The sequence below is a fragment of the Condylura cristata genome, unplaced genomic scaffold (genome assembly GCF_000260355.1).
Source record: "Condylura cristata isolate star-nosed mole 26May11 unplaced genomic scaffold, ConCri1.0 scaffold00028, whole genome shotgun sequence".
NCBI lineage: Eukaryota > Metazoa > Chordata > Mammalia > Eulipotyphla > Talpidae > Condylura > Condylura cristata.
Window position 1 is genome coordinate 16,948,350 of NW_004567129.1, and position 22,927 is coordinate 16,971,276.

Consider the following 22,927-nt stretch of genomic DNA (forward strand, 5'->3'; position numbering starts at 1 on the left):
ACCTCCGGGGCAGGCGGGAATCGAACTCATGCGGAAGTGGCTTTAGATTCTCAGTGCTGTGCTTTAACCCGCTGCGCCACCAGGGAGGGCCAGAATAAGTATTTTAAACAAGAACTAAGAAAACTAGCTTAGCAAATAAGTTATTTTAAATTCACACTAAGCTTAGAACCATTTCTAAAGCAGAAAGAATGACAGTATATACAGTAAATGAAGATGTCCTTTATGTTTTCACATTACTTTTAATAATATTAAAGAAAACTGTCACTTTTTTCCACCATAACTGATTGAGTGGGGAAAATCAATCCTGTTCACTAAGTCCTCACTTAAAAAAATTTTTTTATATAATAGTTTATTTTTACATCATTTTGTGCATTTTTTCATCTCAGTTGTAATCCCCATGGGAAGAGTTCTCACTTTTTAAGTAACCTCTTATGTGTGATGCTATACTTAGTGTTATATGCATCTTTTCTCTAGAAGAGGATGTGATCCAAACATTCAAGACATTACATATCCAGTTGAATAAACAGCATACAGGTACTTGGGTGTATAGTCAAGTACCACTATGCACCTTTTTGTATCAGCAAAAATGGAAAGAGGAGAAAAAATACTTCTTTTCAATTCTGTTTAAAAAGTGGGATTTACAAGAATATTAGGGTTATCAGAGGAGTCTGTCCTTTCCCCTATTTTTTCCCCACTGTTTCACTCTTTCTACATTTACTTTGAAAAATCTTCTCTATTTCTATTTATTACTTACTCCCAGGTCTATCCACTCTAGGGGACAAACCTGAGTTCTAGAGTTACAAATCCACATAACTCATTTCACGATCTGAACTATGAAGACACTGCTCCATCAATTTTCTTCATCATTCCATATCTTTAATCAATCTACCCACCTCCCCACATAGATGCTTCAATTCAATACTTAAATATGGGTAAATATACCTCAAACAAACAAGCAATCAAAAACACAGCCCTGTCTATTTTCTTTCTTTCATTAAGTTCTTAAAGGAGTTATGTGCACTGCCTGCTGTTTCTATGTTCATAGCCATCATACATTCCTTAGTTATTCATTGATGCCTGCATGCTACAGAATTATTTCTTACAAAGATCACTAGTGATCAACTTATTGCTTCATGACAGGAAGAGCTATACAGTAAATACAGGAAGAAATAAGCTTTAATCTTGGTTGAGTTGCAGTGAAGTGACCAAGATGAATTAATCTTTCTGCAACCGATTTTTTCAAGTATAATGAGGAAAACAGTACATATATTTTGAGATATTAACTCTATTGAGAGTTTCATAGATATTATGAAATTTAGCCACCACTTTCTTTCTCCTTATGATAAGATAAGAATTATATGAGGCCATGGTAAACTCAGTTTATGGGAGAAGCCAGGGTTTTGAAGCCTCATCTGACCAAGAAGCTACATTATCCTAAATATAAAGATTTGGACAGCAGACATAATTTTAAGTCCCTTTCCAAATCTAAATTAAATATAATGAATTTCAAATGGTATTTTGAGCATTATAATATGTATATTTATTTCTATCACTTACTTTCTTCAGGTGGCTTTGAATATTTCCAAAGAAGATTTATGTGAGCGTGGAGGTGGAGAGGGCTACCTTGCTAAGAGTGAGGAGTCTAATGGCTAGGCCCTTCTTCAAACACTCTGACCCCACTTCTGCAGATTAGTTTCAAATGGAACCCCAAATCTTAAATTTACAGGGTAGGCTCAAAGGTTGCCTCTGGCAAGTAGGTAGCATTTACTGTTTTATTTCTTTCTATTCCATACTGCCTCACATAAAAACTTAACAGTACTCGACCAGAAACAAGTAGGCTTACACACCTTATCAACAACCAAATTTACTCAGCATTCAAGCCATAGAATCACAGATGGGCCTCTCTGCATTGGCTTAGTAAAACCAAATCCAGACTAAAATTACAAGCACAAGTGTGAGAGACTGAGTGTGGTTAGACTTAAAAAGCAGAGTCGTATAATAAAGTGTAGCTCTAAGAATGAGTGGGCCTACCCAGAAGGTGCCGTGTGTACCCCCTCCTCTGTAGCACATGCAAATGCAGCCACTGCATGCAAATACCAGACTTCAGCACAAAAACAATGACATATTTTGATCAACACTCACCCTCTAGATTTTCCAGAAAGAAGCTGGACATGAGAGCTCACTGTGGTTAGGCCATTTCTCTGCTGAACCTGATGGCTGGTGTTCCAAGTCAGACATAAACTGGTCTGTGTCAAAGAAGACAACATCACTACTGAATGGAACAAACCAGAGGGTAACTTAATCCACTATAGTGCCCAGGTATTTTTTCTATAATCAAGAGGAATTTAATTGTGTTTTATCAACTACTGCATAAAATGGCTCCCTGCATTCTATCAGGTAAAATGAGTACTAGAATGCACTTTCTAAAATGAAAAAGGCAATACTTGAAAAAGTTACAATAATGATTTCCAGGGATACATTAGTATTAAATAAACTAGCTTCTACTAGATTATGTCTATTAGTAATTTCCAAATACTTGCTAAGGCAAGTACTGCAATGGGTGTCCAAAATACAATATAATAAGGTAGTCAAAGCCTCCTTGTTTGGCCTATGCGGCGTGATTTTTGGATTTCACTGTAACTTCAAATAAAGGACCTAGCCATAGTTGATAGTAGAAAAATGCTTATTTTATCCTGGAGAAGAATCCTTATGTAGTGAACAATAATTAGAACCCTCACTTAGGCAGATAAAGGAAAAAAAAAACAGAGGAGGAGCTTATCTGTAAAATGCATTATCACTGAAGGGGTGAAAAAAAAAACAACAAAAATTAGAAATCCTTTCTGCATAATTTTTTTTTTTACTAATTTTTGAGATCAGTTACTTAGTTTTTAGGGGGTAACTTAAAAATTACAATATATGGGAAAGATTTTAAGGGCTGAAGAAATACTGTCAAAAGTCTTCTGAGGATGCTTGATTCTACTCAACTGAATCAAGCACAACTATTGAAGGTAGGAAATGTGATTCCAGGTAAATTAGCACACAGATTATAAGAAAACCCAGGAACAAAGCTAAAAATTAACCAAGGAGGCATAACATTTGTATACTTAACACTACCTATTTTAACTGAAAGAAATTAAGGATCTAAATAAATGGAAAACATCACATGTTCTTGGATTAGAAAACTTATCAATATTATTAAGATGATAATGCTACCCAAAGCATTGCACAGATTCAATGAAATCCAGATCAAAATCCCAAGAGTGGTTCTATAGAACTAGAAATATTTATTCTGAAATACAGATAGTCATGAAAATGAACAACAATAGAGAACTCACACTTTCTGATTTCAAAACTTAACAAGAAAGTTACTATGATCAAAACGCTGTGGTAGTGGCATGAGGATTATGATAGAGATAGATAGACAGACAGACAGACAGACAGATAGATAGATAAAAGGACTTAGTCTCTCTTAGAGAGGCAGAAACAAACCCTCATAAAGTGGTCAATTTATTTTCAAACAAGGGTTCTAAGACCATTCAGTGGTTGAAAGGGCAGTTTAAAAAAAAAAAAAAGTAAGGGGATAACTGAGATAACCACATGTAAAAGAACTGAAACTGGACCCTACCTATTACCATATACAACATTAACCCAAAGTGGACCAGACACAAGGGCAAAAGTTGTAAAACTCTTATAAGAAGAAAATACACACAAAAATCTTCATGACTTTGGACTAGGCAATGATTTCTTATGTATAACACTAAATTCATAGGCAACAAAAGAAAAAAAAAACAGATGAATTATTGGACTACATGTAAAAATCCAAAACTTTTTAGCATCAAAGGACACTGACAGAAAGGTGAAAATACCGTCCACAGAGTGGAAGAAAATATTTGCGAATAACATATCTGACAAGGGATTAATATCCAGGAAACATAAAAACAAATAATATCCACAAAACAAATTCAACAACACAAACTCAACTAAAAAGTAGGCAGAAGATTTGACCAAACATATCTACAATAACAATACACAACCAATAAGCTCATCAGATTAGGGAAATACAAATCAATGACCTACACTTCATACCCATTAAGGATGGCTATTATTTTTTAAAAATGGAAAAAACAAGTATTGACAAGGATGTGAAGAAACTCTAACTGGCATGCATTATATATAGAAAATGGTGCAGCCACTGTGGGAAAAACACTAGCTTGACAGAGAATTTCTATATGAGGTCTTCCTGATGGTGTACGGGTTAAGTCACAGCACCATGAAGCTATCCACAGCCACTTCAGCATGAGTTGAAATCCTGGCAGGATAATTTCTACATGAAACTCTAGCAATTCTACTTCTAGGATACCCAGTAGAATTGATAGCAGAGGCTTACACAGATTCTTGTACACTAGTTTTTCCACAGTGGCATTATCTTTTTTTTTTTTAAGATTTATTTATTTATGCATATAGAACTGGGGTACAGGCCAGAGGTGCAGGGGCAGTGACAGGATTCACCAGACACAGTGGGGAGCAAATCAGGCAGATCGGTGAAGTACACTGCTGAGGGGAGCAGCTGGTGGGTCAGGAGAGGTCTGCCTCCGGGGCAGGCGGGGATCAAACTCATGCAGAAGTGGCTTAAGCTTCTTAGTGCTATGCTTTAACCTGCTGCGCCACCAGAGAGGGCCCCACAGTGGCATTATTCACAACATACAAAAGGTAAATACAAGATCATTTTTTAAAAGATCTATTTTATTTATTTATGCATACAAGACTGGGTGGAGGCTAGAGGTGTGTGTGTGGGGGGCAGGAGGTGTAAGAGGATTCACAACAGAAAGAGTGGGGAGCAGAACAGGTGGACTGACTGAAATCTACTGCTAAAGGGAGCAGCGGGTGAGAGAGAAGAGCTGCTGCACATGTGGGTCAGCTCCCTGGCTGGAGATTGAACTCATGCTGTAGTAGTTGTCTACAGCTTTACTGTGCTAAGACTTAACCTCTTGTGCCTTGTGGATTTGGAGGCCCCCCAAACCCAATATTTTTTAACAGATGAACACATAAATAAAATGTGGTAGATACCTACACTGGAAAATTCATGACTTTTTGAAAACCCATTATTAAGTCACAAAAAAGGAATGAAATTCTGATATACACAACATGGATGAATCTGCAAAACATGCTAAGTGAAATACACCAGACACAGAACAACAAATGTTTTATGACTCCATTTACACAAGTTAACCTGAGTATGGAAATTCATAAAGACAGAAAGTAGAATATAGATTTACCACAGGTTAAGAGTAGCAGGAGAGAACAGGAGTTACTGCTTTGAGTATAGCGTTGTTTTGTGGGGGTAGTGAAAAAGCTCTAGGAAGACATAATGGTGATAGCTACATAACACTGTGAATGTAATTTAATGTCACTGAACTGTACAATTAAAATGGCAATTTTGTGTGTGTGTGTGTATATATATGTGTACATATACACATATCTATTATAAATCACAATTAAAAACAAAACAAAAAAAAAACACCACTACTTGGGTTTTCTCATGGGAGAATACTGCATGAAATGACTGCGTTAGGCTTCCAAGTTCTAACCATTAACTTAAAAGCAAGACATGGAGAGGGGGCCTCCCTGGTGATGAAGGGGTTAAAGTCTCAGTGCTATCAAGCTATCATCAGCCACTGTGGCAGGGAGTTTGATCCCTGGCCAGGGAGCTGACTCATATGGTATAGCAGACCTCTCCTATCTCACCCACAGCACCCCTCAGCAGTGTATTTCAGTAGCTCTTGTATGCATAAATAAATCTTTAAAAAAAAAATCATCCCAGAAAGTTCTTTCATGTTATATACAGTACAATATAATCTCCAAGATTCAACAGATGGAAAAGACAAAGTACATAATTATGCATAATATGCTAATAAAAATAAGGGGGGAAATACAGTTGCTGATAAATGCATAAAATAGCTCTGTGGTTATAACCAAGAAAACTGGTAACCCTAACAGCCTACATTAAGGACAATTAAGTTCCAAGGCAATTTTTTACTGTGCATTTTGAACACACAACCTTTCAAAAACTAATGACTATTGTAAAAGATATAAGTAAAATTTAAATGTTAAACCCCATTCTATACAAAATCATTTATAGATGCTTTTAAGTATGTGTTATGACTACAAGGGACTAAGTATGATCCATATTCTTGCAGATGTTAAATTAAATGCCTGTGGCGATTACTATTGAACTTTATTTTCTACCAGAATCTAAGAATATCACACTTTTCTTTTTGCTCAGGTACATAGGTTAATGGTAAGCTTAAAAAATTAATAATAAGATAATTTCAGAGCAGAGCTATTTGAAGAAATTTACTTATGCTGTATCAATAGCTAAGATGATCTCCTGTACAGGTAACCTTGTAATGCAAAGTCAGAGAATTGTAACCAAACCACAAAAGCTTAGCTACTGAGCCTAAAATGACTTATCTCATTTTACTTATTTTTGTCCCTGCCACTAGCATAATGCTAAAAATTAACGTTTTATTATCAAAGAACAGCAATTCATTACTAAAAATATACTTCTTGAAGTGAATTTATTTTGAAAACTTCTAATATAATGCTTATTTACTGGTAGATTTTCTTCGGTTTTATCCAGTTTAGGAATAAACGTTTTAAATCTTAGTGTAACAGTGGTGTTTTTAGGCACTCCCTGGTGGCACAACTGGTTAGGACACAGCATTGCAAGCTAGTGGCAGCTGCTTCAGTGCAAGTTCGATCTCTGATCAGGAGGTGATCCACATGGCACAGCAGACCTCTCCTGACCCGCCCACTGCTCCCCTCAGCAGTGTACTTCATCTGCCTGTCATGCTCCCCACTCTGTCTCTGGTGAATCCGCTCACTGCCCCTGCACCTCTGGCCTGTACCCAGTTCTGTCTAAATAAATAAATACATCTTCAAAAAAAAGAGTGGTGTGTCTAAAGTCTCAAATCTCCATCATAGGCACATAGGCACTGTTTACTGGATCATCTTTAAACATAAGTATTTTTGTGACTGGATAGAACAGGTATACTTCTCAAAAAAGGATTCATGAGTTACCTAGAGTCCCAGTTTTCAGAGACAAATCAGTACTATCTACCTTCTTCTACCCTAGTGTTCAGTGTTCCAAAGTTGATTAATTTTAGTAACTCATTCATTACGCATTATCACTAATGATTATGCATAGCCTTCTTTTACTTATTTATATACAGTAAATACCAATAAAGCCAGTCTCCTAATAGGTGGAAGAGACCACTGACATTATTTACATCTCTCTCTCCTTGATTCTAGTCTCCTGCTTCCCTGAGCAAAAGTAACCACCTGAATCTTGTGTTTACCAGTCCCTTGACAGAAAAGCAGGATTTTCTGCTAGTCAATGACATACAGAAAGGCAGCAGCTGAGGTCACATCTAGAGTCCTGTTTACAGCTGAGTTGGCAACTGCCCTACATTCAGCTTCAGTATGTTACTGCACTGAGCCTACAAGTGGTAGTGTCAGTTTTCACCACAGCAGCAGGTCAGGCTATATATAACATGCACCCTCTTCTCTGCTGAGCTGCAGTGAGTTTGTGGACAAAGGAGGGAAAGCTGGTAGGAGATTCAGTTAGCTCAATCACAAATAAATGAGTCTGTATTTAAAAGTGTAAGACAGTCTAGTTTCGCAATACTATAACCTAATTAAAATGTTTAAAACACAGCTCTGACAATTCCTATGTTCCCACTGATTTAATGCATATCATTTGTTACAAACTCTGGGGCACACATACTATAATGCACAGAAATGTGTAGGAAAAATTATAACTCTAAGCATACAAATGATAACATCTGAATAAAAACTCAAGTGATAAATTTATACACCTTTTTAAAGCAGAAGCAAAGGCTTATCTAGGTAGCAGGGAAAAATTAAAGTAGCAAAATAGTTTCAAACAATGCCCTGACTGGCTGAACAAGTATATATTAAGGTCTCCTGAGGGAACTGTTTGAAAGAGAACATTAGCTGGTGAAGGCTGGTGTTCTACCCTTGTCATACCCCAAAGAATGCCCTGAAGATGGAGCCCCACCACCTGAAATGGAGAAATGTCTCTGGGTCTTTTTTTGACCTTGGAAATTTAAATGAGAGGCCAAAGTCATCTTTATGAAACTGAACATTATTCTACCGTTAAGTTTCAGGTTCTAAAAACAACATACACAAAAAAACCAAGGGGGTTGGCAGGAGATGTAAGTTAGCAATATTTATGACTCAATAAATCAATAGCAAGATGAAGCTAAGAAAAATCCCCTAAGTTCAGCTACAGTGACAAAATAGTTTTGCAAGCAAGAAAAGTGACAGTCCCAATCCACTCTGAACTGAGTGTAATCTTTGGACACTGCACTATGAAAAGAAACTAAAACTACGGAGTTCAAGCAGAAAGGAACTAGCATATTGTGAAGGTGTGGGAAGGGAAAAGATGCTGGAGTGTATCCTACACTGGGAAAGAGATCAAGATTCCTCACAAGTAAAGGGCTATTAGAGGAAGGACCCCAGAAGCAACACAATCCACAAAACATGGCAACTGGAACTCAAAAAGGCCCTGAGGTACTCCAAAGAAACCTAAGAGGAAGAGGCACATAGGATTATTTTATCACTAGGGATATCAAAGTGTGAAATTTATTTAATACCACTGAGAAACTATAATTACCTGGCCCTTTTCACAAATTAAGCCTCTATGGGGGAGAAAATGACATATTCTTTCACCTATTTTGTTTGTCCAACACTGGCACTTATAGCCCATAGATTAATTACAAAGGTAAGTAGAGATGTTGGAAAATCTAGAGTACTGAATTAGCAGTCAATAAAGCTGCATTTGAGTCTTTATTTTGCAATTTAGTGTTAATCTGGTGACTTACCTTAGGCTCTATAAAATTCTTTATCTATAAAATGGGGAAGCTGTACTAGAGTATCTTTAGCCCTAGAGATCTTAAACCCAAACTGAGGTGTATCACCTTCTCTACTAGACATCAGTGAATTTATAAAAAAGAAAAAGTTAAGTTGTTGATGTCTGCATTTTTTTTTATTTTATATTTATTTATTTATGCATACGGAACTGGAGTACAGGCCAGACGTGCAGGGGCAGTGAGAGGATTCACCAGGGACAGAGTGGGGAGCAGAACAGGCAGATCAATGAAGTACACAGCTGAGGGGAGCAGTGGGCGGGCCAGGAGAGGTCTGCTGTGCCATGTGGGTAACTTCTGGGGCTGGGCATTGAATTGGCACTGAAGCAGCTGCGACCAGCTTGCAGTGCTGCGTCCTAACCTGTTGCACCACCAGGGAGGGCCAATGTTCACATTTCAAAAAGTAAAGTCAAGTAATACTTAACTAATTACTAACAGACTCCATTTTACTTAAAACTGCAAAAACAGATAATTTTATTTGTTTAAATCTTTGAAAGTTTTAAAGAAAAAAGGGGGTAAATAGACAAAACAAATAGGATTTGAAGTCATTGGGAATTATATAATTGTATTTAACCAGTATAACATAAACTAAAAAATTACACTCTGGTTATAGAGTGCATACTATTTAATACTTAATATAGAAAAGTTAAAATAACACCTGAGCTTGGGTTCCTACAAAGTCCACTTTAAGTGCCTCTAATCCTTTTGGGCTTTTAAAACTAATTGTTTGCTTATTTTTAAAACTAAGGGGAGTTCAAGGTCTATAAGTTATGTTGACACTGTTTTAAAAATGAACTTGGGAGCCTCTCTGGTGGTGCAAGGGGTTAAAGCGAAGCACTAGGAAGCTATTTACAGCCATGGCAGCATGAGTTCAATCCCCGGTCAGGGAGCTGACCCACATGGTGCAGCAGACCTCTCCTGTCCCACCTGCTGCTCCCCTCAGCAGTGTATTTCAGTAGATCTGCCTGTTGTGTTCCCCACTCTGTCTCTGGTGAATCCTCTTACCCCACTCCTCTGGCCTGAACCTCAGTTCTTGTATAATATATATATAAATAAATCTTTTTAAAGATGAATTTGTATTTTTCTGTACTATAGGATTTTTCTAAGAACCTAGAAATTTTTACCTTCAAAGGTAAATCCAAGTAAAGATAATCAATAAACCAGTAGGCAAATATAAAAAATTTGTTTCAGAGTTCAAGTTAAACATCAAAAATGTTTTTCCAACTTTCGAAAATTATATATCAAATAATCAGAGGTGTACAGGAATGCATTTTAGTTTCTCCCCCTCCTTAATCACTGTTAGCACTGCTGAGCTTTTATTAAGTCTTCTGAAAGTGACAATAAGGGAATTCAACAGCCAGCCTTTGTTCTTTTTGGGGCTTAAATCTGATCATTCTCTTGATCATGTTACTATATAATGAATGGAGCAAAAATGAAATTGCTTTTACAGTTACCATCACTGATTTCATGTCTTCTGATCCTCTGTTTTTGCAATACATCTTTATATATGACAAGGAGAAACTGAATTTTCACAACTTTCTAGAAGCTTCACAAAAACCTTTCTAATCTGTTGCCCACCAAGACCACAAATCAGAAAGAATCTGTCATAAATCTTGTTAGAAGAAACAAATGTTTTCATTTGGAAAGAAAATGAACCAGAATGTCCTTTTAGAACTGTTCAATAAATTTGATGTCTTCAGTTGCATCACAAATAGGTTCTTTGTCTCAGGGATTAAAATTCTAAATATAAATCCTAAAAGCACAATGAATAAAAGAATGAATAGGTAACATATTAAAAACCTATCTATATTTGGAAAAGACTTTATTTCAAATCTATTTTGCAACACAGAAGTGTAGTAACTCCTCTACCTGGAGTTCATCATTAATCAGAAAGTGACACACCAGCTGTGCATTAAGAAAACCACAAGAACCTAAAGCCAGAGTCCTCAACATGATAGACTATATGCAGTTATGAACATGTGTTCATGTGGTGAAATTCTGCTTATGCATACCTGGACAATATTCCCTATTCTCTAGTGTTAAAAAAAATTCTTGAAGAAACTCCTTTACCACAGAGTTCTAACAGCCATGGCCTGCTATTGCTTCAAAAAAAAAAAAAAAAAGACTAGAATGAAAAAATTCTACTCACAGAGGATTGGTAAAAATTAAATTATATAGGCCCTCCCTGGTGGCGCAGCGGGTTAAAGCACAGCACTGAGAATCTAAAGCCGCTTTCGCATGAGTTCGATCCCTGCCTGCCCGGGAAGTGACCACATGGCGTGGCAGACCTCTCCTGACCCGCCCGCTGCTCCCCTCAGCAGTGTACTTCATCGTTCTGCCTGTTCTGCTCCCCACTCTGTCTCTGGTGAAGCCTCTCACCGCCCCTGAGCCTCTGGCCTGTACCCCAGTTCTGTATGCAAAAATAAATAAATCTTTAAAAAAAAAAATTAAATTATATAATGAAGAGAAAAATGCCATGCAAATTATAGACAATGTTTTAGTTCAGACATATACCTTCTCTTTACCCATAAATGACCTGGCAAGCCCCTGTGTCTTGAAAGTCATCCTCTACTACATGATTCACCCAGTAGATACCGATAATCATGCTTTCCCAGACATCTCCAAATTTCTGCTTAAGTAATCTGATTTGCCTTCTAGTCATCGTTTATTGAAAATATTTACCTCTGGCCCTCCCTGGTGGCACAGCGGGTTAAAGCGCAGCACTAAGAAGCTAAAGCCACTTCCGCATGAGTTCAATCCCCGCCTGCCCCGGAGGTAACCACATGGTGTGGCAGACCTCTCCTGACCCGCCCAATGCTCCCCTCAGCAGTGTACTTCGTCATTCGGCCTGTTCTGCTCCCCACTCTGTCTCTGGTGAATCCTCTCGCTGCCCCTGCCCCTCTGGCCTGTACCCCAGTTCTGTATGCACAAATAAATAAATCTTTAAAAAAAAAAAAAAAGAAAAAGAAAATATTTACCTCCAAGACTCAAGGCTTAAGTGTTATCTCCTCAGGAAGTATTGCCAAATCCTTTTTCTGGAGTCAGTCATATCACTCTGCTGAACTAAGGTGCTTCTTTTACATCTTGGTTTTAAGTAACTCAGACCTATTGCTCTGTATAAAACAGTGGTATGCTAGTCTGACAGTAAAGCCCCAAGATAGGGGATACCACAAATTACTTAACTTATTTTTCCTTATGCTTAGAATCTGAGATTTAATACCAGCTTGGTAACTAAGTATTAAACTTAGCCTATCCACATGTATAAAGAGATGGTTCACCTAGAATTATTTTCTAGAGATTAATAGAGAGTCAAAAGAAAAGCAAAATCTGTATCCATGCTTCAGAATATCCATACTAGTCAACAAACACAGGCAATCTTCACTGAATTCCTATTTAGACAAAATTAATGTATTAAAAGCCAATATATATTTGGAAAAGACTATTTCAAATCTGTTTTGTATCACAGCAGTGTAGTAATCCCTCTACCTGGAGTTCATCATTAATCAGACAGTGATAAACCAGCTGAGCTGTGGCTGTCAACCATAAAATGATCAAGAACAAACTCTGAAGTTGTTACCTGAAAAGACTAACTTGGAAAGTTTTCAATTATTGAAATAACTAATATTCCAGAGTTTGTTCTCCAATTTATTGATTTCATAAAAACAGGTCTACATACCATGTTATTTCACATAAATTGCCGTTTTATTCCTGTGCCAAGAGCTGTACCACCAAGACTGCCTGATTCAGCAAGCTGGAAGAGCTACAGAGGAGCAGATTCTTGTGCAAATTTCCTTAAGGACAAGAACTCTATTTTAAAAAACTCCTAGTAAAACACTATTGAACAGCAGTGTGTACTGAATTAAGGACCTCAATTTTATTCTCTAGACAATGTGACCTCTTTATATGTTCCAGGAGAACAGACGCCCAATAAATCTTAGGTCTTCAGTTCTATCACTGATGGATGTTAGGCTATTACTCAAAGTTTCACTCTTTGCAAAAGGTATTAAAATAAGACTTTTAAGCATGGATTTCTAGATCTATTTTCAAAGTCACATATGAACGTATTTCTAGTAACAACAACTTACTTAAAAGCCCAACTATGTGCCAATAACCAAACTGTGGTAACTTTTTCATGACTCTTAAAGAAGAAAGTTCTCAAATTTTCACAGCTTCAAGAACAAAGAGACGAACTTACCATCATCTAAAGTGATGTCCTGTAGACCAATTGTGGAGAAATTAGGTTCCTGCTCTTCAGGTTCAGGTTTAACGTTCACAGCTGCCTCCTCATGTGGAAATGAAGCTGGATCACACAAACTGTGACATATTAAGGATGAAGGTACAGAAAGACCTCCCTGGCCTGTACTTTGTGCTTGAGTTGAGTGCTGTCCAGAATGCATTCTGGTGGCTAAAGATGGTGATGAGGCAGTTCCTGAGCTAGGAGACTGGTAAGGCATTGGTTGCAGCTGAGGAGATGGTGGCCCAGAAAGTGGTGAACTGGCGAGGGGACGAGAGGCTGCTGGGGAGGCTGTTGTAGCAGACCCTGAATGTGAAGGACTGTATGTTATGGGTTGTAACTGAGGGGAAGGCTGACCTGTTACCTGGTCAGCCACTGGAGAAGAAAGTGATCTTTGTCCTGTGCTTGAACAATGGTATCCCACTGACTGCAAATGAGGCAGGGTCTGCACAGAATGAGGTGTATGGGCTAAGAGATGTCCTGTTGAGCCTGAATTTGAAGAATGAAATGGTATGGATGATGATGGTTGACAGCCAAGATTTATTAAATTAGGAAGAGCTGCATCCTGCTGAAACAAAACTGGATCAAATTCTTGACTAGAGGCAGCATTAATAGGAAGACAAGATGGTCCATTGTATATAACATTAGTTTGCAGAGGCTGATAGGAAGACCCCACAGGAGGTGTTGGTGTGACTTGAAAAGGCTGGTGTATGACTGAAGAAGGTATCATATGCTGTTCTTTACTAGTAGTCTCATCCCTACACTGCAACTGTTGCAGATGGGATGAGGTTACCATGGGTGCATATGTTTGCTGGATGGGACAAACCAAGCTTCTCTGTGCAGACAATACACTGTCACATGGGTGTTCTGTATCTGAGGAAGGCCTCTGGCGTTGGGTAGGATGAGGCACAGGCAACGATGAAACTGAAGACATGTCCATTTCTTCTCTGTGTTCTTGCTTCATCAAAACTGAAAAAAAATAAATTAAAGCAAATGTTATAAAACATGTAAAATAATTATGAAAATTCTTTATTCTAGGCTATACAACTCTAGCATGCAATCAAGCAAGGGGCTGAAAACAAATGTCTTCAGAGAAGGCAGATAACATAAAAAAAGAAATCAACAAAATAGGCAAAAAGTGATTATTGCTCAAAAAAAATATTCAAGTTAAGAAAGAATAATACTGCAGAGAGCCTCCCTGGTGGCATAAAGGGTTAACTCTCAGCACATGAAGCTATCTGCAGCCACTGCAGCACGAGTTCAATCCCCAGCCAGGGAGGTGACCCACATGACATAGCAGACTTCTCCTGTCTCACCCACAGATCCCCTCAGTATTGTATTTCAGTGAATCTGTCTGTTCTGCTCTCCATTCTTACACCCTAGCTCTTGTATGCATAAATAAAATAAATCTTAAAACTACTGTGTAGAACTCTGAAATGATGTAGAAAAATAGCTAAGATATGTTGCTCAGTGATTTCACAATAGTATGGTATGTCACAAATTATGTAAAACAATGTGTGTGTATATATAAAAGCATATACTGCAAAAACATGTATAGGTAGCTCTGGAAAGATGCATGTGTTGGGCCTACTGTTGAGAAGGGAAATGAGGTGACTATTCTATGGGACAGAAGCAGGAGAAAGAACTGATTTTTACTGTGCAAGCTATTTTACCTTTTGATTATTCTTTACCATGAATATAAACTACCTATTTAAAAATAAATCTGTAAAACCCCCCAAAACCTTATAACTTAATATAATTCTCTATTTGGGATCTCTAATCTGAAACATACCAGTTTTGTGGTTTTGTATGTTGCATCATATACCAGAATTCATGAATCAGACACTCATAGATAGAGTTTCTAGTTTACAAAGGTACTCACATGTATCTCATGTGACATTTCACCTGATCCTAAATCATCATCAGATCCATATTACAAGAGAAATAATGGGGGGTTAGAATAAGCACTGGAATCCATAAGAAACCTGTTAGAGCTAACAATAAGGACAATCCCAAGGACCAACATTGTTTTTCTTCTACCACAGTGCACATCCAAGTTCCTGATCCAGGCCTCTCTGAGATTTCAAGAATGGTCCACTGTGTCTTCAAGCCCCTAACCTATCTAATGTCTTAATGCATTTTGCTTATTTTACTACTCTTCTGGCAGAACTAAAACTTTCTCTCTGGACTAATCACTACTTTTTTCTTTCTCTTCCACTCTCCTTCCTACTCTGGTCCTAGGTAAGTCACAGTGAATTCTATGCCCAGAGCAAAGGTATCCAAGAAAGCATACTCCCATCTCTTAATTAATCATGAATGGAGAAGGAAGGCCCATTGGCTACCTAAGTAGTTGGTTATCATTAACTAAAAAGGAAACAAAGAAACTGCAAACTACAGCAAAACACCTTTTATATTTCTATGGTTTTTTGCATGACCCAATACTTATTTTTATCTTCCTGACCCATCTCTGGATGCCCAAATTGAGAGTTCTGTTCTACTAAATCAAGTATATTTCCACTTTTTTGTCAAGTCAAATGTCACTTTTTATCTTTAAGGGATTCAGACTCCAACCTGATCAACCCATAGGAAATCCTCACTGGTCTATGGTAATTTATTCTTGTTTGGAAGGAAATTTTTTTTTAAAGAGTCATTGATGGATATAAGAACTGGGATACAGGTAGAGGTACAGGGGTTAAGAGGATTCATGAAAGACAGAGTGGGAAACAGAACAAGCAGATTGACTGAAACACACTGCTGAGGGGAGAAAGGAGAGATCTGTTGTGCCATGTGGGTCACCTCCCTGGCCAGGGATTGAACTTGTGCTGCAATTGCTGTGGATAGCTTTGTAGTGCTGCACTTTAACCCCTATGCCATAAGGAAGGGCCCTTAACAAATATTTAATTAAAACAAGAGTAATTTATGATATCTAAAATGTAATTGTAAAAAGAAATTATTTGACACAAACATAAGAGATTAAAATTTCTAACATAAATTCATGAAACTAATAAACCAAATAAAATAACACTGTTATGTTATTTTACTACAAAGCTATTAAAATTCTATGAAACTCTATTCACTGATGAGGAATAATAAAAATGTTCGGTTTACAAAATCAGTATATAGGCCCTCCCTGGTGGTGCAACGGGTTAAAGCACAGCACTATGAAGCTATCTGAAGCCACTACAGCACCAGCTCAATTCCCGGCTAGAGAGGAGACCCACATGGTGTGGCAGACCTCTCCTGACCCACTCGCTACTCCCCTTAGTACTATAATTTCAGTACATCTGTCCTTCTGAAGCTCCCCACTCTTTTTCTGATGAATCCTCTTGTGTGCATAAACAAACAAATCTTTAAAAAAAAAAATCTGAGTGCTGTTTAGGAAAACTACATGGAAAGGTTAATTAGTGTTCATAATTCAAAAATATCAACATCAAAGTGCCCTTAAATCATGCCTAGAATCTTACTAGATTTCCATGGTAACTTACCTCCTTTCTATAACTATTATTGCAAACTTCTCTATATAATCCTTAAATGCCAAATCATCCATATTCCCCTCTGCTCAAATGAGGAAACTTCAAGTCATAATTTACAGAAAAATGATAGGTGCTAGCATAGGGAAACTCCACTCCTCCCTAGTACTAACTTTACCACACTACCATCTTGTTCATCCATCTTTTACCTTCCTTCCTGCTCCTCCATCTAAAGTCTACTCCCCTGTCTATATTTTAAAGCCTACCCCCTTCCACCTTTCTTTAGCATCACTGATGCTCTCCATGTTGTATATTCAAAATACTCTAGATGTCTGAATCACCTTTTTAACCTTCTTGGGTTTGGCACATGTAATTTTTACTCTCCAGTTAATAATTTCAGAGAAGACTCAACTCGTCATGCACATCTTAAAGGAGGATAGGAGGATTATGAGCAAAAAAAAAATCTTTAAACACTTGTCAGATCATATCACTTCCCTATTAAAGTTCACTTCTTATAACTCTTAATCCTCCACGATCCCATCAAACACCAGACCTTTGTATGAGACTGTTCTTCCTCATTTTATCTAACACAGTAAATGAGTAGTTAAGAATACATCCAGAGTGGGCCCTCCCTGATGGCCCACGTTTAGTTAAATGCTAGAACTGAGTCTAATATATAAAATCAACACAAACTATTTAGATTAGGCATGTTAGGATCTTGGCTGATTATAACATCCTAATGTTGTAATGAACAAACATTCTAATCTAGGATTTACCATATAACCTTATTCATTATGAAAGAAAGCTCTATAGTAAGCCATCATAACTCTTCATACCTGGTGTGTAAGTAAAACGTTGAGACTGGCTTTTTTTCCTCTTGCCATTGCAAAGATAAAAGTGCACCTGCACTGCAGCTGTAACTGCTGGGTTATGATATGGAGGAACTTCAAGGACAATGTGAGCCTAAGGAGCAAAGAAGGCAAGGTTATGTTACACTCAGAACTAAAAATGTAATGCACCTGCTAAACTCAGCACAACTCTTAAGTATTAACTACTCAGGCTCTCCTGTCATAGATAATATACAATCAACTGGTCACATTAAGATTTACTCTATGGACACTTGAGTCTTAAGAGAGATAAGATCTTTAAAATAAACTATAAAGGGAGAAACTGCTTTTTACCCAACAAACTGAACTTCTGGTTATAGCAGAAATATAAAAGTTTAATGTTCTATGTAGTGAGATACTTTGTTCTAGTGAAAACTACATGTTACTACACATCTTAACTAGAAATCTGTTCCGGCTTTTAAATACGTTTAGTATTTCCCAAATGGGATTAGATTTTGTAAATGTTATGTTAAAAATTTCTGAATCGGCAATATGTAAAATCTGCATATGTTTCAAAAATAATTTAACATAAGCATAGTGAAAATCTTTACCCCAAAACCTCCACTGCAATTTTTAAACTAATTTCTCCAGGTCTTTGAAGAGTACTGCAGGAATTTCCTGTGCCAGAGAAGATTCTCTTCCGTTCCTAACAGGATGAAGAGGCCAGTTTTCACTGTGGAATCCTGGAAAGCTTAATGAATTTGGAGAAGGCATCTTATATGTACCAAGAGCTTGTCCTCCTATCTTTTGTCCACAATACTCTTTACTGGATTTGATTGCTTCACTGAACTCAGAAAAATAAATTGATGGTACCATCAGAAAAATGTTCTAATAATCTTTCAATTCTAACCTTTCCTTTTACATACACAAAAAAGGGGAAGACAGACACTGACTGTTAATCATTTCTAAACTTTAATTTTAATATCAAGAAAGAATTTCTAGTCCAAATTTGAATATTTGCCAGCAATATCCAGTATTCAGTCTTAACAGGTTTCTTAAACAGTTCTGCTTTTTTTAACCAATTAAATTTTTATTTATATATTTTTGCACGATTGTTCCTTTTTGTACACTGTTTGATTCACCCTCCCAGGTGTAGTCTCCATAAAGTCACTACCACCAAGACACTTGTGAACCATCTCCAAACTTTTCTGCTCCTTCCTCCCATTTTGATGCCTCTCCCTCCTCCCTCCAAGATGTACATGGTCTAGTAACAAAAAAGTAAAGTTTAAAGCTCAACAACCACCATCCTGTTTCAAAAATCAGTGAGAAAAGCAAAGGAAATGTTATTTCCCCCAAATAAATGAAATCTCAACTAACGCTATATTCTTTTCTTTAACAGCCTTGAGCACTAATGACCTCACAGATGCAATCACCTGTGCCAAGAAAATTGTTAAAGAGAACAGAAGGGATGAACTACTGGTAAGTCCTTCCTTAGGAGGAGATACTGACTGCTAAGAGCCAAACCTACAGTGCTATCTATTTATCCCAGCTGCAGCAGAGCACAGACATATTCACCCCTGCAGAGTGGTCCAACAATTTTAGCGAGACCTTGTCTATAGCCTTCACCATAGGTATACGGGTGAGCAGTGAATATAGTAGAAAGGATTCTGATGGAGAGGAGAAATAACATTGAATCATGGTAACAGGGATTGCTTTCTCCAGCTCTGGTTTCTTAAATATTTCTAAAGAAATAAGGTAAATTTCTTACCCCTTGACACTTTTCCCTGATTATTTTCCCTTCTACCTCCCAGTGAGGTCGTCCATCTGTTAAAAAAAAATTGCATTTTAACAAAATTGCACTCTTAACAAAAGCCAACACATTGAGTATCACAAATTTATTGACAAAGGGAACCCTTTTCTTACTGACTTCCATTACAAAAACAAAATACATGTCAATGGGAAAAATGGAGGAAAGATCTTGAAAAGATATTTTTGAAAATACTGCACAAGAACTGGGCTTTCTTGGTGGTGCAAGGGGGTAAGTCTCAGCACCGTCAGCCACTGAACCATGGGTTCAATCCCCACCAAGAGAACAGGCCCACATGGCACACAGCACACCAATCTTCTCTAGTCTGCTGCTCCCCTTAGTAGTATATTTTTCTGCTCCCCACTCTGCCTCTTGTGAATCCTCTCACTCCCCATGCCTCTTGCCTTCAGCACAGCTCTTGTGCTCATAGATAAATAAAAAATGAATCTTTGAAAAGGGATAAAAAGTATTTTACAAGCATCCTTAACAATTTCTGCTTCTATACATTAAGGAAAAGGAAACTCACTCTCACTCTCTCAGTAAATAATTCATTTCACCCTTGGTCAATAACTGTTGCTGGAAAGTGCTCCAGAGTAGATGAAATCTGTCTCCTCAGAGTATCCAACCACTGGTCTGAGTACTACCACTTAGAGCTACTCAAAAAAAATAAATAAATAAATAAAAAAAATCAAAAGAGTCTCTGTGAGACAATATTTTAAATGTTTAAAAGCAGCTATATTTGTCTGTTTCCTCTTCTAGCTAGCAACTCCAGCACTGTACCTATTTTGTTTTTAAGATTTATTTATTTATGTACAGAAGAACTGGGGTACAATACAGAAGTGTAGGAGGTGAAAGTTTCACCAGAGACAGAGTGGGGAGCAGAACAGGCAGATCTACTGAAATACATTACTAAGGAAAGCAGCAGGAGAGACAGGCGAGGTCTGCTGTACCAAATGTGGGTCAGCTCCCTGGCTGGGGACTGAACTCATGCAGCAGTGGCTAGTGATAGCCTGAAAGTACTGAGACTTTAACCTCTGCACCACCAGGGAGACCCTGGCTAACACATTTTCTATCTCTTCATTCGAAGGGCATTGCATATCTGGGGAGAGCCCCTCCAACTAAAGCTCTCATTCCAATGTGATGTCCAGTTATTCTAAACATTCTTTTCATGTCAAGCATTCTTTTCATTGGATGAGTGACTACTCATCCAAGCATCTTCACAGCATGACCTGTTCAACTGGTCTGCAAAGATAATGAGACTAAAAAAAAGACAGTAACTAGACAATGGTTACCCTGTGTAGAGAGACATTACAAACAAATGCCTACTAGAGATTGCAGCTCAGTTCAGCTATCATTTACTAGGTCTCAAGGTGTCAGACACTTTGGGTTATTGAAATAATCGGGAAAAGATAGCCTACCTTCAATCTGTGGATAAAAGGTAAATACAAACAGTTCATTATACTGCAATGTGGTGGTTATAACTGCTAAATGTATACTAGATAACCAAGAGCACAGAGGTCAAATCCCTTAACTAGTCTTGGGGTGGGAGTATGAGACCAGTAAAAAACACACTGAGAAGATCTTGATATGGGGCTTAAGGAAAAAGTGATATGGGGAGAAGAGTAGTAAAGCAGAAGAGACAACATAAGTAAAAGAAACACTGCAAGAAACCACATTATACAGAGAGCCATATGCAGCTGTACTAGTGCAGTATGAAGTGTGAGGGAGGGAGCAGTAAGAAATGAGGCTGCTGGCTGAAACTAAAGGGGCTTAGGCTAAGTGAAATAAGTCAGCAGGAGAAAGACAGATACCAGGTGACTTTACTTATATGTGGAATATAAAGACACCAACAAAGGAATAAACAAAACTAAACCAAAATAACTCCTAGAAATCTGACTGCAGGACTGAAGCTACTGAAATGGTAGGAGAACAAACTAGGGAGGAACACCAGTGGCTTATGGTGAAGATTACAGGCACTCTGGTGGTTAGTATGCTGTGGCAATATCTGAACAGGTATGAACTTATTCCTCTAAATCCTATAGTGTTGTAAACCAATGTTACTGCAAAAAAAGTTATAGAAATAAAATATACAACTTAGTTCCATTAAAAAAGAAAAAAAAATGAGGCGAGAAAGATGGTCACTTATAGACTGAATGTTACATTAAGGAACCCCAAAATATGAAGGGGTCACTGATAATGCACTTAGGATGGGATTACATGTTTACAACTGAAATCTCATCCAAAGTGAACAACTGTCTCATTTACCACAATTCAATTTAAAGCAAAAGTTCTTAAATGTGAAGCTTTGGGTTCAATAAAATGAAGTCTATGATACATCCATATACATACATATTTATTATATTTAGACACAACTGAATTTTTACAATGGAAAGTAAGGGATAGTTTTAAGACACCTGTTTTCTCCTTATACTTCTTGTTTAGCCTAAAATATGATCCTGCAGAAAGACATTCCTTTACCATTTGATATAAACAGTTCACTATTCAGTCATATCACTTTACCTTCTTACTTCATAGCACTTTTATCTAGAATTACTTCTCTTCTCTGTGTGTATTTATATACATATATACATACATATCTAAGTATATATATGTATATATGTGTCTCACTGATACTTAAAACCATGTGTTTTACAAACCACTTCATCTCACTGGGTACCCTCACATATATGTTTGGGTGTGTGTGTGTAATAAGTAGTTTCAGCAATTCTCTGCTATACTTCATTGATTTCTGTTTTCTTTTTCATAATTTTTGCCTTAACACAGCTTTTATTCTTAATTTAAATGTTTGTCTCATTAGTTTTCAACCTTCCGTTTTTAAACATCTACATATCTACATACACACACACACACACACACACACACACTTGTAGTGAAACTACTGGGAGATTCTTCTACCTTTGAAACATTTGTAATAAAAACTTAACATTTATATAAAAATTTGATAAATATTTGATTTACAGTAAAATCTGCAAAAAGATGCCTATAGTTTTAGGGAAAACATTTTGTGATTAATGTCCACAAAACATCTGATTAATTCATTTTCTTTTTTCCAATTTAGTTTGAGGTCAACAACTCAAATTTTATGTTACTTACCCTGTCCTTTCTCAAGAAAAATGATTTTAGATTCTGGAAGAAAATTAGATCCAGTCACAATCATTTCATGACCTCCATTTACAGAACAACTGTTGATACTATACTTTTCAATATGAGGAAGTTCTTGAGCAGACCGCTGGGCTGTTTGAAAAGAAATAAAATATTAGTTTACAATCTTTTATATATAAATGACAAACTCAACTGAATGAGAAAAAAAAACTCTGTGTTTTTAAAATTCAAGATGTTGCTATAAATACCCATTATAGTAACTGCCTTATTTAAAAAACAAATAGATTTATCTGATTTCTGAATTATTTATTGAAACTACAAGTATAAAGAAACCAATATAGATTAATTAATTAATGTCTACAACTTCATTCTGGATCCAACATTCACCCTGTCCACTTACTCTTTAGCTTAAGTCTTTAATAATTTCTTCCCTATAAGTATATTAAAATTACAAATTTAATATAACTGCAAAGAGCAAATTAAATACAAAGATGTACAGTTATATTATGTACAAT

At 37.0% G+C, this 22,927-nt stretch overlaps 1 protein-coding gene across 2 annotated transcripts in view; it reads right to left on the reverse strand.

Moving 5' to 3' along the window:
* NFATC3 (nuclear factor of activated T-cells, cytoplasmic, calcineurin-dependent 3) overlaps positions 1-22,927 on the reverse strand; it is a 99,223-nt gene that overhangs the window by 10,739 nt on the left and 65,557 nt on the right. The window contains exons 6-10 of one of the 2 annotated variants that reach the window (XM_004690448.1): positions 22,404-22,544; positions 19,251-19,306; positions 17,492-17,618; positions 13,147-14,154; positions 2,143-2,246 (exon numbers count right to left, since the gene is read on the reverse strand). In XM_004690448.1, coding sequence (XP_004690505.1) covers positions 2,146-2,246; positions 13,147-14,154; positions 17,492-17,618; positions 19,251-19,306; positions 22,404-22,544 — 1,433 coding nt within the window. In that variant the 3' untranslated portion in view covers positions 2,143-2,145. The remainder of the gene's footprint in view (positions 1-2,142; positions 2,247-13,146; positions 14,155-17,491; positions 17,619-19,250; positions 19,307-22,403; positions 22,545-22,927) is intronic. The other variant, XM_004690447.2, reaches the window with a different exon arrangement.